The sequence below is a fragment of the Anguilla anguilla genome, chromosome 5 (genome assembly GCF_013347855.1).
Source record: "Anguilla anguilla isolate fAngAng1 chromosome 5, fAngAng1.pri, whole genome shotgun sequence".
Classification (NCBI taxonomy): domain Eukaryota; kingdom Metazoa; phylum Chordata; class Actinopteri; order Anguilliformes; family Anguillidae; genus Anguilla; species Anguilla anguilla.
In genome coordinates, this window is record NC_049205.1 from 55,254,464 (window position 1) to 55,269,603 (window position 15,140).

Genomic DNA, 15,140 nt, shown 5'->3' on the forward strand with positions numbered 1-15,140 from the left:
ACTTGCACAGTGTGTGCCTCCAGCTGGTGTCCAAACCCCACTCCAAATGTCTGCAAACCCCCTTTTAACTCCGTCCATTCGTCTCCAGCCTCTCTCCCATCTCCTCCAACTCCCTGACCCCCCTGGAGTTGCCTCCAACCCCCCCAGAACTGTCTCCAAACTAACTGTGATTTCCTCCAAAACACCCTACCCCCCCACCCCCCCCATACAGTCTGCATTATTAAGCCGGTGAATAGCTACCAGCTTCCACAGGGCACAGAGTCAGGCAAGAAAACCTGGCTCAGACACTAGTCTGTCACTACAGAGTGTGTTAGTGTGGCTTCCACTGGGAGTCCCAGAAGTCCTTTATATATGACAACAGCAGGCCACTCATTGTTTGCCGAGTGCCCAAAGAGGATTCAGGCCTCTGTGAAGCCTGGACACACAGACCCCATGAGCCCCCGTTTCAACGACATGACCTGGTGAGCCATTTCACTCATACACAACTCATGCGGATAAGAAATGCTTTCTTTTTTTACGACCTGACATACATTACATGGCCAAAAGTATGTGGACACTTGACATCCAAAATTATGGGCCTCAATATAGAGTTGGTCCACCCTTTGCTGCTATACATCCTCCACTCTTCTTCATAGGCTTTATACTAGATGTTGGAGCATTTCTGCAGGGATTTGCATCCATTCAGCCAGAAGAGCATTAGCGAGGTCAGGCACTGATTGAGCGATTAGGCCTGGCTCGCAGTTGCATTTCCAATTGATCCCAAAGGTGCTGGATGGGGTTGAGGTCAGGGCTCTGTACAAGGCAGTCATGTTCCTCCACACCAATCTCAACAAAACCATTTCTATACGGAACTGTGTACCTGGGGGCATTGTCATGCTGAGACAGGAAAGGGCATTCCTCCAACTGTTGCCACAAATTTGGAATCATCTATAATGCCACTGAATTAAGATCTGCCTTCACTGGAAATAAGGGGCCTAGCCCAAACTAGGAAAAACAGCCCCAGACCAAGGGATATCTAGATAGCTTTGGTCATATAGTGTAAGCAAACTTCATTGACTCCTTTCAAAAGCACCAGTAGTCAAATCCCCATTGAGCATGGCAGTACTGAAGAGCCCTGACAGACTGGGCGTGTTCCTGCGTGGCCGTGACAACCTTGACTCCTCCTCCACCGCGCTTTCCACAGTCCGAGCGGGAGCGTCTCTCGCCGGACGCCAGGACCCACGGAAGCCCGTACAATCAGGAGAAAGGCACCGCCCCCCCCCCGTCACACCCGCTCAACGAGAACGCCTTAAACGTTTGGAATGAGACCCACCGGCTTTGGCCCCCATCACCATGGAAACCTTTCTTCTCCGCAATCAGGTGCACTTCTGTGCAGATAAAGGACAAAGCCGAGCCTGTGATCCAGGGTCTTAGGGATAAGGGCGTTTGGGGAAATGAAGCCGTGTGATGGCGGGGGGATTGGGAGAGGACCGGTTCTGAGTCCCTGGTTCCTGAAGCCACGGGAGGAGATTTACACTCTGATTGGCTGTGGAGTGGGGATCTGTGGAAGGAGGAGATAAGTGGCACGGTTTTATCCACTTCCTCTTATCCTGATAGCGTACAAAGGAAGGAAAGAGGAAATGGAAAAGCTGACAGGAGTCTGCCATTCAAAGATCCGAAACTCAGCCGCTATTACGATGTCTCGTCACAAAAAAAAAAAGTTCCTGATTTACCACTGCACCAAAAATGCTGTTTCAAAGAGAAGATAGCCAGGGCAATAAGAGAAGCAGAAAAGTGTACTCCACCCTCTTAACTGTCATCGTATTACAGCTCAGACTGACAGGTGTTGAAGTATCCACGGCATCAGGGCTTCAATGGGCTGCAGTGAGGCTCAACGGAGACGGTGGAGAGGTGGTAGCAGGAAAAGGAAAGCAGGAGAGGAGGTAGCAGGAAAAGGAAAGCAGGAGAGGTGGTAGCAGGAAAAGGAAAGCAGGAGAGGAGGTAGCAGGAAAAGGAAAGCAGGAGAGGTGGTAGCAGGAAAAGGAAAGCAGGAGAGGTGGTAGCAGGAAAAGGAAAGCAGGAGAGGAGGTAGCAGGAAAAGGAAAGCAGGAGAGGAGGTAGCAGGAAAAGGAAAGCAGGAGAGGAGGTAGCAGGAAAAGGAAAGCAGGAGAGGAGGTAGCAGGAAAAGGAAAGCAGGAGAGGTGCTAGCAGGAAAAGGAAAGCAGGAGAGGTGCTAGCAGGAAAAGGAAAGCAGGAGAGGTGGTAGCAGGAAAAGGAAAGCAGGAGAGGTGGTAGCAGGAAAAGGAAAGCAGGAGAGGAGGTAGCAGGAAAAGGAAAGCAGGAGAGGTGGTAGCAGGAAAAGGAAAGCAGGAGAGGTGGTAGCAGGAACAGAAGTACAGCACAATGTGGAGATGGATGAAGAGCAGACCAACCGTGAACACTGACATTTCAGTAAAACACACATGCGTGTTTGATGTGTGTACACAGGAGGGATGTGTGTGAGCGAGCCGTGTGTGTCGGTAAGCTGCAGTAGGAGAGGTATCATGGGTTATAACGTGTGTGAATGACCGAGTCAGAGACTGTGTAGGAGGTGTGTGTGTGTGTGTGTGTGTGCACACGCGTGCGTGCTCGGGTCCGAGTGCGTAGGAGGTACACGCGTACGGGTGCGTGCGTGTAGCTGTCCACACAGCGGTTTAATCCTGCTCGCGTTTGAATGCAGCGCAGCTCGACGGTCGAACCGCGTGGCAGAAACGCAGAGCCGACCGAGCTCTGATCAATAATCATCCCTCTGCTCGCTCCAGCACACACACATCAGCCCTTTCAATTTAGATCAGAGTGGGGAGCGGGCCTGGGAGTGAATGAGACTGAGCATGTGCGCGTGTGTGTGAATGACTGAGCGAGTGTGTGCGTGTCTGAGAAAGAGACTGTGTGTGTGTGTGTGTGTGTGTGTGAATGACTGAGCGAGTGTGTGCGTGTCTGAGAAAGAGACTGTGTGTGTGTGTGTGTGTGTGTGCGTGTGCGTGTGTGAATGACTGAGCGAGTGTGTGCATGTCTGAGAAAGAGACTGTGTGTGTGTGTGTGTGTGCACGTGGGTAAGAATGAGTGAGGGTGTGTGAATTAATTGTGTGTGTATGTCTGAGAAAGACACTGCGTGTGTGTGTGTGTGAATGACTGAGCGAGTGTGTGCGTGTCTGAGAAAGAGACTGTGTGTGTGTGTGTGTGTGCACGTGGGAGTGAATTACTGAGTTTGTGTGAATTAATTTTGTGTGTATGTCTAACAGACTGCGTGAGTGTGTGTGTGGGTAGGAAAGGATTAATTTTTTTTTCCAATAAAAGCAATATACAGAGTCTACTTTTGTTTCAAAATAATCTGTTGTCCCTGATACTTCATCCATCCACCCCCTTGAGAGAAAGAAAAAGAGAGAAAGGAGAAGAAGAGAGAGAGAATACAGAGACAGAGAGGGAGGGAGAGACAGATACAGCATGAGAGGGGTGAGAAGGAGGGAGGGGGAGAGATTGAGCAAGGGAGAGAGAGAGAGAGCGAGGGAAAGAGAGAGAGGACTGTGGATGAGAGATCCTGAGGTCTACAGCAGACAGGTCCATTCATCAGCCTGACGTCTGGAGACTCAAAGGGGGGAGGGGGGAGGGGGAGAAGAAGAAAGAGAAGGAGCGTTTCATGGGAGTGATCATTCGCATCACACCTAAAAAAAAACCAGAGAGAGAGAGAGAGAGGGGAGGCAAAGGCAGTGGTCAGGGGTGAGGGCCCCAGGGTCAAGGGTCAGGGTCAGAGTATGCTGACCCACCCTCGGCCAGAACGTTTGTGTCCTGGCCCTGATTGGCTGATCTCCAGCAACAGACAGGCCCTCAGCTAATGCTCAGCTATAGGCAGCTCGTACAGCCATGCTAAAGCTCACGGGCAGCTATGCTAATGCTTAGCTATGGGCAGCTGGGACAACTATGCTAATTCTCAGCTATGGGCAGCTGGAGGAACCATGCTAATGCTCCCCTCGGGCAGGTTCTGGCCAATGACCAGCCCACACATGTTTCTGGACGTTGCTACAAAGCCTACATCCCATTTCTTAATGACACAACTGCCTTGTTTATTGTACTAAATAAATATGGGACTCATCACCCTCATCACACATCACCATCACATCACAGATTTCAGGACAAAAACCGAAACCAAGCTCGCCAAACCGAGACACAAGTAACAAGCCGGCAATTATCTAATTATCCATATGAAAGGCGCTCATTTCCATCCCTGTGCCACGAGCAGGTGTAATTACGCTAGCATATGTTTATTTGGAGAAGACGGCAACAGGCAGGAAGAAGGCACTTGCTGGCTCTCTGCGCCGAAGGAAAACAAGCGTGATCCCGCGCGGCGTGAAAGGAGCGGCTGATCCCGCGATCAGACCGCACCCCCGGCGCGGGGCGGAGGCGGAGGAACAGAGACGTCTCGCTGAGACGGATTCAACTCTTAACCCACAGCGCCGTCAGCCTCAGAGTCTCGGAGCGTCGGAGCTTCGCCAGTCAAACACACCCAGCGCGCAGAGGTGCACGCACACACGCGGCTCGCTTCTCCGTTGAGACCACGGTTAAACACAGCGTGTCAGGGATCCTAATTTCCTGACGCCAGGGAGGTCTGAGACCTCGTGGCTGCTTCATTTCGATTCACACATACACACAAACGCAGAGAGCATCGACAAGCGATCGCTCCGAAAGGACATGAACGAGCGCAAGAACACAGAAGCCAACGGCGAGCTAAGATCGCCGTCTCCATGGCAACACTGGTACATGCAGTCCTGCCCGTGTCAGACGGAGAGGGGCTTGTTTCATGTTTCAGTCGAGCAAGTTTGAGGCGCTAAGGAGACCGCGCGAGCCCCAAACCACCCACCCAATCACCATCTAGCCCTCAACAATGCCCTCCCCCCACCCCTCCAACCAATCCCACTCTTTCCTTCCTGCCTCCCGAGTTTCAAGGTGACAAGCGGACACGGCGGTGCGGAGAGAGACGATCGCCGCAGGGCACATCGCTCATTTTAGTGCGAGGGCGGGGCAGGGGGGTACAGAGCAAACGCGCTTTAAATCAGGCCCGCGCTAAAGGGGACTCACGAGTCCCCCCCCCCCCCCCCCCCCCCCACTCAAACCCGCCAACGTCTCATTCATCACTCATCTGCTGAGGTCCCGCGCGCGGAACGACCCATCCACGCCCGCACGGCCTCTGACCCCTGCTACGCTTCTGTTTGCTCAGGGAAATAACGGGAGGCGTGTGACGCGTGCAGACACAGCTCTGGCTCTCTGTGCTCCTGATCCGGACCGGAGCCCCCAGAGCCAGCGGCCGCTGCGGCTGGGGGTCCCGGGGGTCCCGGGGGTCCCGCCCGCGACGCACGCTCTGAGCTCACGCTGCTCAGGGAGGGAGGGTTTCCACCTGCGTGGGATTCCTCGCCTCCTCTGACGGCCTGTGGCATGCAGCTGCTACACTGCGGAGTGAACACCGCAAAAGCATGAAACAAGGGAGAGAAAGGGAGAATTAAGGCCAGCTTCCCACAATTCCCCAGACTGCTGCTCTGGTGTGATATTACCAGAATTGGCACTCCTGATAACATTAGACGCCCGGGGGTTAGAGATATTCCCTGACAGACTGTACACTGATGCATTCTGGGATACAGGGGCGGGGGCACGGCGGGTCTCATTCGCAGGCTGTCGTCGTCTCAGTCGTGCTGCGAAACCGCACAAGTTCTGCTCCGTGATCTCGACTCCAGGAGCGAACGGATCGCGGATTCTCAAAGAAGAGTTTTTTTAAAAAAAATTCTGTCTTCCCTCCGGTCCCCCGGGCGAGCTCCGCTCGTTTGATTTCCCTCACTCTTTTCCCGGTTTTATTGGCTATTTCTCCCAGGCTGAGAGGAGAGAGCCGCATTAGCAGTCCCAGCAGGCTGCCGCCAGGCACACAGAGGTGGGGAGAGGTAAAGCGGATGTGCCTGCTTTCACCGGCAAGAAAGAAAGAAAAAAAAAAAACTTTTTTTCCTACTCTCCCATCCTCTTTGATAGTGCCCCTCCAAAACTTCAGCCCCTCCTGCTCTGCCGGATCACGTCTGAGTCCCTGTATCAAAGAAGCCCAATCCCTCAGAAGCCCAGAAAGAGCTTTCTGAATTATTTCAAGGGCGTGAGAGAGAGAGGGAGGGAGGGAGGGGGGCGGGGGTAGAGAGAGAGAGAGAGAGAGAGAGAAGGCTTGAGAGGTGAGAGAAGAGGTGAGAGAAATGCTTTGTTGCCAACATTATAGGTTATAGACCGCTAATGCCAATCGTGGCACAAATGCAAACTTCAACCAAGCTTCCACACTGAAGGATGTAGGACGCAAATTGCAGGTTTTCCGTTGTTTTTGCAGACAATGGAAAAAAAATCCAACATGGCCGACATTTTCACTTTATTTACAGCAGAGCTGTATGAATATGCATCATCATATCTGCCCCTCCTATCTGCCATCATCTCCGCATCGGTCCAATACCCATACCAGCATTATGAATGCATTTCATCAGCCAATACCAACACAACCTCACATCCCTAATACACACACAAACGCACACATACACGCATAAACACACACACGCATACACACACAAGCATAAACACACACACGCACACATACACGCATAAACACGCACACACACACGCATAAACACACACACACACGCATACACACACAAACACACACACACACGCATAAACAGACACACGCGCACACACACGTAAATACACAAATATTCACACAACACACTGTGCAGGTCAGTGAAGGCAGCCTGTCTCTCTCTTTGCTTTGTGTGCCTGAACCCACATCTCACACACCCTGCCCTGTGGGGTGGGATCGACACTGTGCCCCCCACATGGCGAGCGCCAGCCCTGTGCCAACCTCACCAACCCTGTGCCAACACTGCCAGGGCAGTGCCAACCCCGCCAGCTGTGTGCCAATGCTGCCAGGGCAGTGCCAACCCCGCCAGTGGTGTGCCAGCCCCATCTCTGACGCAGGCAAGACTAAAGCAGGAGGGCAGAGACTGCGGGTGAAACCCGGCGGCGCCACGCCCATCGCCAAAGCCGCTTCCGCGTCGGTGGCGGGAAGCCGCGCCTAAGAGGCTCCGCGGAGTTCAGGACGAGCGCGTGGCGCCTCACAAAGCCCCCAGCGCCCCTGCCCTCGCCCCTGCCATCGCCATGCCAACACCCGCCCACCTGCACTTATTTTACATATTCCAGTTCTAATGCATTATGACATGAGTATTTGGATAAATGGCTTATTTACGCCATTGTGTCATTTTTACGATGATTTATATAGAAAGCGTGAGAGAAGCAAGTCAGGAATAAATCACCATTAACACATTAGGTCCGTTACCAGTACAGTACATAAGTAGCACTTTTTCAAAGGCATCAATAAAGAGCAGCCACCAATAAGAAAAGCAGCTCCTGTACCTGGATCCCCAGCAGCGGAGAGGTCAGTGAAGCTGAGTCAGGCCCTGTGTTAGGGTTAGCGCCTCAGAGTCAGGGTTAGCGTTAGCTCCTCAGGGTGAGGGTTAAGGTTAGGGTTAGGGATAGCTCCTCAGGGTTCGGGTTAGGGTCAGGCTCTGTGTTAGGGTTAGCTCCTCAGGGTGAGGGTTAGGGTTAGCTCCTCAGGGTTAGCGTTAGCTCCTCAGGGTTAGGGTTAAGGTTAGCTCCTCAGGGTGAGACCAGAGACCGGGTGCCAGAGAGAGTACTGAGGCTCATGTAGTATTTATTTACAGCACGCTGTGTGAGCGTAATGAGAGGCGACAGCACACAGTGCACAGAGCACGGCGGGGCTGTATCTCCTCGCTAATGGGGCCCAGGGTTTTTAAACGCACATAATTTGTTTTCACAGTACCAAACTTTTTTTCCCCTCTGTTTTTTAACTGCAGGCCTGAGGTGTGCTTAAGTCCGCTGTTCTTACCCGTCTAAAAATAACCCGCACCCTTTTAGCTTGTTAATAATGGATCGGGTAGGTGGGGCACCAAAATCCAGGAAGCTGTTAGATATTTACTGCACTGCCTCGCCAAGCCCCGCCCCTCACAGGGGTGTCTGATTGACCATTTGGGAGTTCTTTCAAAATTGTCAGTGTTCTAGAACTCCATTGCTTTCAATTGCCAGTAGTGATTGTGACATCAGCATTAGAATGTTCAGTTAAGAACATTCTAATCACATATTTGTTTTTAAGTGCAAAGGGTTTGAAAGTGCAGACGCAGAGTGGTTCACTTAAGGTGCTGGGCTTGTAATGCAGAGGTTGCAAGTTCAAATCTGATGTGGGGCACAGCAGTTGTGCCCTTGTGCAAGCTGCTTAACCTGAACTGCTTCACTAAATACCCGGCAGTACAAGTGGACATTAGTATGTAAACGGGGAAAAAAGTTAAATAAATAAAAAAAGAAGTTGCTTTGGATAACAGCATCTGCTGAGCAAGGAAATAAACAAAGTTAGACTTTTAAGCTTTCTCATCACAAGTGCGTTGTCTGGGTTGCTGTTGCCGGGGGACACGGTGGCAGACGGGGGAAGCGTTCCGCGGCGCCGCCTCCTGTAATTACAGCGGATGAGGCTCCTTGGGCGGTGCGCGGCGGCAGATAAGGCTGCTCAGGAGAGGGGAACGCTGCGGCGTCCGGCCTGCAAATTAGCCCCGGACACAGCGCCTTCACAAGCCCCCAAACACTGCGCCTGCTCTACCAATCACCTCATTTAACTACTGACAAACGCCATTTACCTACTGACAAACGTCATTTACCTACTGACAAACATCATTTAACTACTGACAAACGTCATTTACCTACTGACAAACGTCATTTACCTACTGACAAATGTCATTTAACTACTGACAAATGTCATTTAACTACTGACAAACGTCATTTAACTACTGACAAACGTCATTTAACTACTGACAAATGTTAAAAAGTTTTGATTGGTTAAAATGAGTCAGCGATTGACAGCATGCTGTAGCTCCGCCTATAATGGGATGCATGAAGACCTCACTGGAGCAAATATGATGGGGGAGAATCTCCATTACTGGTGCAATCTCAGTTATCTGACTGAATTCCAATTGGAAATCTGGCTCGGGGGTTGGAATACAGTGGAAGAGGAAGTGCTGCATTTTACCAGTTTGACCATCTTACAGATGCAGATTCCTCTCATAAGAACTTGAAAGCAGCCTTGTGAGACAGACCTCACTCTCATTATGGGGTAGTCATCACCACCACTTTACATAACGTCTCCTTTTTGCCGCCTTCCAATAAAAAATCTCAATCTTCCTCCATTTTGCCCGGCCTCGTACGCAAGCCTTTATCTAGGAGCAAACAAAGGGACCTGCCCTGTCCCCCTCCTCATCATGACCCCCCCGACTCTTGAACAGGAAAGCACTGTGGCACTGCCGTGACTATGGAGCGATCACCCTGGCGATAGGACACAAGGCTATTATCAGAGCAAACACAGAGAGAGCCACAGAGTCAATGAATGGGGAGGGGTTCAGAAGAGGGCCTTTTAATGGCTTCCTGTGCAGAACGAGAGTTCCCCAACCCCGCCCCATCTCACCTGAGGCGTTCTTCAGGTTGCCGTTGGAGTCCACCGTGGTGTACATGACGTAGGGCCCGGGCTGGTTCACTCCGAAAGGCTGCGGGGGGAACACAGACAGGGGGCAGGCTCGTTTAAAGTCTGTTCTGATTGGTAAAGAGATCAAAGGTCAAAGGTCATTCATCATTCTGGGGCCGGCTCCAGCTAATACTGATATAAGCACAGACTCAGAAGAACCAGCCTATGCTCTATGTTCATAGAATCTCTATCTACTGTTGAAACTGACACCTTTTACGTTTATAAAGGTGAAAGGCCATGACCAATGACACAACCCTGCCATTTCCCTTGGGTATGTCTGTTCATGAATATCCACAGACTGTACAACAGAATTAGAAACTCACATTACCTTTAGTCAGAGAGTAGTGAGGACAAAGAGCTGGCCATCTGTTTAGGTTGTTGAATCGGTTATGTAACTGACTTCATAACAGACTTGCGAGGCTTGATGCCTTTTCCCAGGGTTGCTCAGTGGTGACAGACATTTGAAGTGACTGGCTATCATTTCAAGCAGTCCCCACTTTGCCTGATGGGGTCCCTGACCACATGAAGCACAAATGTAACTGAATTCACAGCCAAATAACACAGGAGAGTTTGGAAATGAAGCCTAAGAGAGGCCACTGCCTCTCCCGGCCAATAGAAGACCCTAATTCTAAAGCCATGGAGGGTGGTCCGCCCCGACAATTCTTGACGTGACCTCTTTTGACAGAACCAATGAGGTGAAAACATACTGCACAGCGGCCCAATTGTCTTCTCTCAGGTTTCTGCAATGTCTGTAGTGGCGGTGAAGCGTTTTGGAAAAGGTCTTGTAAGCAGAAGGTTGCAGCCTCAGACCCTAAGCTGAGCCATATTTGATTGCGGCTATGTAACACCTTCCATCCTGTGACCTTAAAATCACTTCACAGAGAAGAAGAACAATCCTTAACCACCACTAATGCAGAGCGGCCATTTTGATGACATGGGTGCTAGGCATTAGCGGTGTGCCAGAATGCTCAAATCAGCAGAGGTGGAGGGAGATGACTATTTAACCCAATCGAACTGGGCGAGGGGATGATTTGGTTGCCAGGTTGGGAATTTTGTCAGCTTACAAGTGGAAGCCCTACTTTAGAATGACTGAAGTCGCCTTGAGCAGGCTGTGCTGCCTCGACAGATAAAGCTGTGAACATGGCAACCCGAAGACACGTCAGTCGCAGTGCGCAAATTAGCCGGCAAAGCGAACAAATAATGTATTCTTAAAACGGCGCTCTGGGCGGCCTGGCTCAAAGTGTGCTGAGTGACACAAGATGGGAATTAAATCACAGGCTTCCAGAGAACAGGATTTTCTCCAGCCGGCCGCGTCCGCGTCTGCGCCGACAACAGTGATGTCTCCTTCCACGCCGCAGCGAGTAATCCCACAAAATGGTAATGAATTGAATTAGTCCTGAAACTAGAAATGAATTTTCATAGCCGCTGGGAGAAAAAAAGTCCCCCATCCCCCACCAACCAAGCCCAACCCCCCCCAGGGCCACCCAGCCCTCCAAGCACCCCAGCCCCAACCCACTCCCCCACCCCCCATCTTCCATCCAAGAAGAAGCAGAGAGCAGGTGAACAGAAGCATGCTGGGAATTTCTGTGAAGTTACGCACAGTGTAAATCCCATAAAGTATAATCTCCCTCACATCACTTGACCTCTGAAGCAAGGCTGATGTATTTAGGCTCAACCCAGGGCTGCAGAAAACATGAAATGATATTCAGCTTTACCATTTTCATTTTCAAATACGGAAAATGGCATTTTTAACTTATCTGACAAAGATAATGTGTATTTGGAAATTAAACCCAGGGAGCGTTGGATTGGATGCATCCGCAGAGCGTACAGTTACGTGATCCGGGTGCAAAGATTTCCAGAAAAAAAAAAAAAACCCCTCGCGTTGCTTCTTAAGCTCCACTGCGACTCGTTTTAATCAGCGGAGACATCCAGGCCCTTCCCAGCATGCACGGGTGCAGGGCTCTCTGCAGCGGGGCCGGTGTAGGGCCGCCATGGAGGATCAGTGTCTTTTCATTAGAGGTCGACACATAATAAAGGGAGCAAGACCATGTTTTTACTGCTAGGGGATCAGTCACTGGAGTCCGTCAGGCAGTGCTGCAGACGCCTAGGCCACACCGGTCCTCTCTCATCCCTCTCTTTCTCTCAACGCCTCTCGCTACCTCTATCAATCTTTCTCCCTTCTTATTTTCACTCCCCCTCTCCGTGTGTCATTTTTTAAAAGCTCTGCTCCCTTATTTGTTTTCCTCCTCACCTAGATCTCTCTTTCCAGCTCCACCTTTCACCCTCCCCCGTTTTCTCCATTTATTTTTTCACTCACACTTCTCTATCTTGTCTCCCCCAATTTATCCCCATCCCTTCATCCCTATTTCTGTTTCTCTAACTCCCTCTGTCTCGCTTCATCTCTCTCTCTCCACCTGTTTGTCTCTCTCCCTTTCCAAATCTCTCTATGTCTCCCTCTCCATGTCACTGTCTCTGTCCCTCTTCCTTTCCATCTCTTTCTCTCTCTATTTATTGAAGTCAAGTCATTTTTGTGTTGGAGCAATGCCTCGATAAAGGGGGTTTTTAAAAATCTCCCTCTCCCTCTCCCAGCAGTAGTGAAGCAGGCAGGGCAGAGCTGCAGAACAGGACAGGCTCCCTCTCCCTCTCCCAGCAGTAGTGAAGCAGGCAGGGCAGAGCTGCAGAATGGGACAGGCTCCCTCTCCCTCTCCCAGCAGTAGTGAAGCAGGCAGGGCAGAGCTGCAGAATGGGACAGGCTCCCGTGGGGTTCAGGCACAGGTCCGTGGGCCCAGCAAACATTGGTGCAATCAGTCGCTCTGCATGCCGGTGCTGGGTTCGCGACCCACTGAGGGACACAAACAGATGCACGCCTGGTGCGGCGGTGGGGACGGGTCCCAGACTCTCTATCTGTCAGTCCCAGCCTGAAGGAGGGTTGGAGCTTTAACGTCTCGCCCGGTGCCTCTGTATGTAGAGCCACTGATCAGCTCCCTGCAGATCTCTCCCTCTCTCCTTCTTTCCCTCCCCCTCTCTCTCTCTCTCTCTCTCGCTCTCTCTCCCGCTTTGACTCTCTCCCTCTCTCTCCCCCTCCTTCTCCCTCTCTTTCCTTCCCTCCCTCAATCTCTCTCTCTCTCTGACACTCCCTCTCTCACTACAAATCCCTCTCTCTCTCTCTTTATTTTCCCCCTCCCTCTCCTCCAGACAGACCCATGCAGAGATCCGGCAGGCTCCCAGACTCACCTTCGCTTTCTCTGGGCAGTCGTTGGAGCAGAGCCCACTGAGCACTGAGGAGGGAGAACAAACACAGGAGAACATCAGAGAGGCTGAGACACACGCTCCTGCACTTCACACAGCACGGGGCTGAGCCTCAGCACCGCAGAGTGGACATTCATATGCAGCAGACATAATTCCATACATAATACGCATACTTCCCACACAATCTCACACAAACAGGGCAGCGCACCCTAGGAATAAATAGGGGAGAAAATCCAGCAAAATCCAGTAAGAAAGTCTTATTTAGGCTAAAATATGCACACATGCACACGCACACACACACACACACACACACACACACGCACACGCACACACACACACACACACGCACACACCCAGCCAAGATGTGATGCGCTGTTCTCACATTTGTCTAAGGACGAGCCGCACGACACAGTCTCTAATTATGCCTTCCCGCTACCATTGATTTTTCCCTTGTATGATAATGAGCGAATGAACTGAAGACATTTCTTTCCCTTCTTCGCCTGGCTGTTTGCTTTTCCTGCAGCCCTGTGGCCAGGTCACCACCGTGAAAGGGGAGCAGATTGCGAATTAGCCCGGCAGGTTAAATAAATGAATAGAATACGTCTAGCGCCTTAATATTTAAATAGCTATTTGCTCAGACCTTTCGCCTTAAATATTTTCCCGCTCTGGGACCACATTGTAGAGCAGGAGCTCTACTGGGAATAAAGTTCCCCACTCAAAGGTGCAACACTCGACGATCCAGGGTTAGCCCCTGTCCCACAGCACACCTGTCCTGTCAACAGGCAGCTCTACTGGGAGCTCGTTTGCAATGTCTCCCTGGGTAGTACAGCTACACGGGATTTTAGCGGCTATTTTCTACTGAAATTGTGCACCTTAATCCACTTGGGTACAAATGTAAAGGGATTATGCATAGGTTTTGTGTATGCGTGTCCGTGTGTGTGCTTGTAGGGGGTGTAGAGAGACAGTTATTAAGAAGCTGAATTTATAACCCAAGCTTATACCCGTTATGCACCTTCGCTGTAAGTGCTTCACCAGAAACACCTTAGAATGTGCCCATCTCTACATGAAATGAATAATAACTACACAAGAAAAATGTAAATTATGTGGGGTACTGCACTCAAGCTGAATCTCTGAATCTCTAGCTTAGCTGCTGAAAAAAACAAAAAGACAGACATCTAGGAGGCGTGTGTTTGTAATCTCAAGGGGACACACAGCAGACGATGAGATGATTTTTTTTTGTTTCCGTGATGCACGGGCGAGTGTGTGTGTGTGTGTGTGTGTGTGTGTGTGTGTGTGTGTGGGTGTGTGTGTGTGTGTGTGTGGGTGTGTGTGTGTGTGTGTGGGTGTGTGTGTGTGTGTGTGTGCGCGCGCGGTAGGGACAAAGCAGAAATATTTAGGCTAATGGAGAGTAAGACAGATTAGTGCGGGTGTGCTTATTAGCGTCATTGGGTCCTGTCCTGCTCACGCCGGGCTGAATGAGGGCTTTAATTAGGGCTTCCACAGCGCTCCTGCACACCCTGGAGACGCAGCGGCCACGGACGCATCACTCAACCCCAACACGTAAAACCGCTGGCCTTCTCATCAGGCGTGTGCGTGCCAAACACCGCGATCCAGTCTGACTTTACCACACGTTTCACTCATTATCCATTTTTACAGTGGGGTATTTACAGAAGGAGCTGAGGTTAAACTGCTTGCTCCAGGGTGCAATGTCATCAAACTAAACACCTTCTGGTTACAAGCCCAGATTTGCTACCACCGGAGCAACCTGCCGTTGATATGAGCAGCCATTTTAGCTCTGGTTTCCACTGCAGGACTGCCTGGCAACATCTGGGGCGCAGGACTGCCGTCATCATCAAACACCTGTCAATGATTTACACTGGGCTCCATGCATAACTGCAAAATAGTCACTATACTGAAGGCTGCATGTACACACACAAGCACATATGCGCACAGAAACACACACACACACACACACACAAGCACATATGCGCACAGAAACACACACACACACACACACACACAAGCACATACGCACACAGAAACACACACACACACACACAAGCACATATACACACAGAAACACACACACACAAGCACACAGACATACAGAAACACACGCACACACAAGCACATGTACACACAGAAACACACACAGATGCAGTGCTAAGTTCAGTTTTTCCTAAAAAGCACAGTGCTCTGTAGTCAGCTTTCAATAAGAGAGACACAAGCACTCATATATAAACATGAATTATGTTTTCAATAATTTACATACGCACGCACACAC

The 15,140-nt window shown here is 50.7% G+C and overlaps 1 protein-coding gene across 1 annotated transcript in view; it reads right to left on the reverse strand.

Moving 5' to 3' along the window:
- The window catches only part of itfg1 (integrin alpha FG-GAP repeat containing 1), a 108,862-nt gene that overhangs the window by 15,894 nt on the left and 77,828 nt on the right, over window positions 1-15,140 (reverse strand). The window contains exons 13-14 of the mRNA XM_035419780.1: window positions 12,842-12,885; window positions 9,551-9,629 (exon numbers count right to left, since the gene is read on the reverse strand). Coding sequence (XP_035275671.1) covers window positions 9,551-9,629; window positions 12,842-12,885 — 123 coding nt within the window. The remainder of the gene's footprint in view (window positions 1-9,550; window positions 9,630-12,841; window positions 12,886-15,140) is intronic.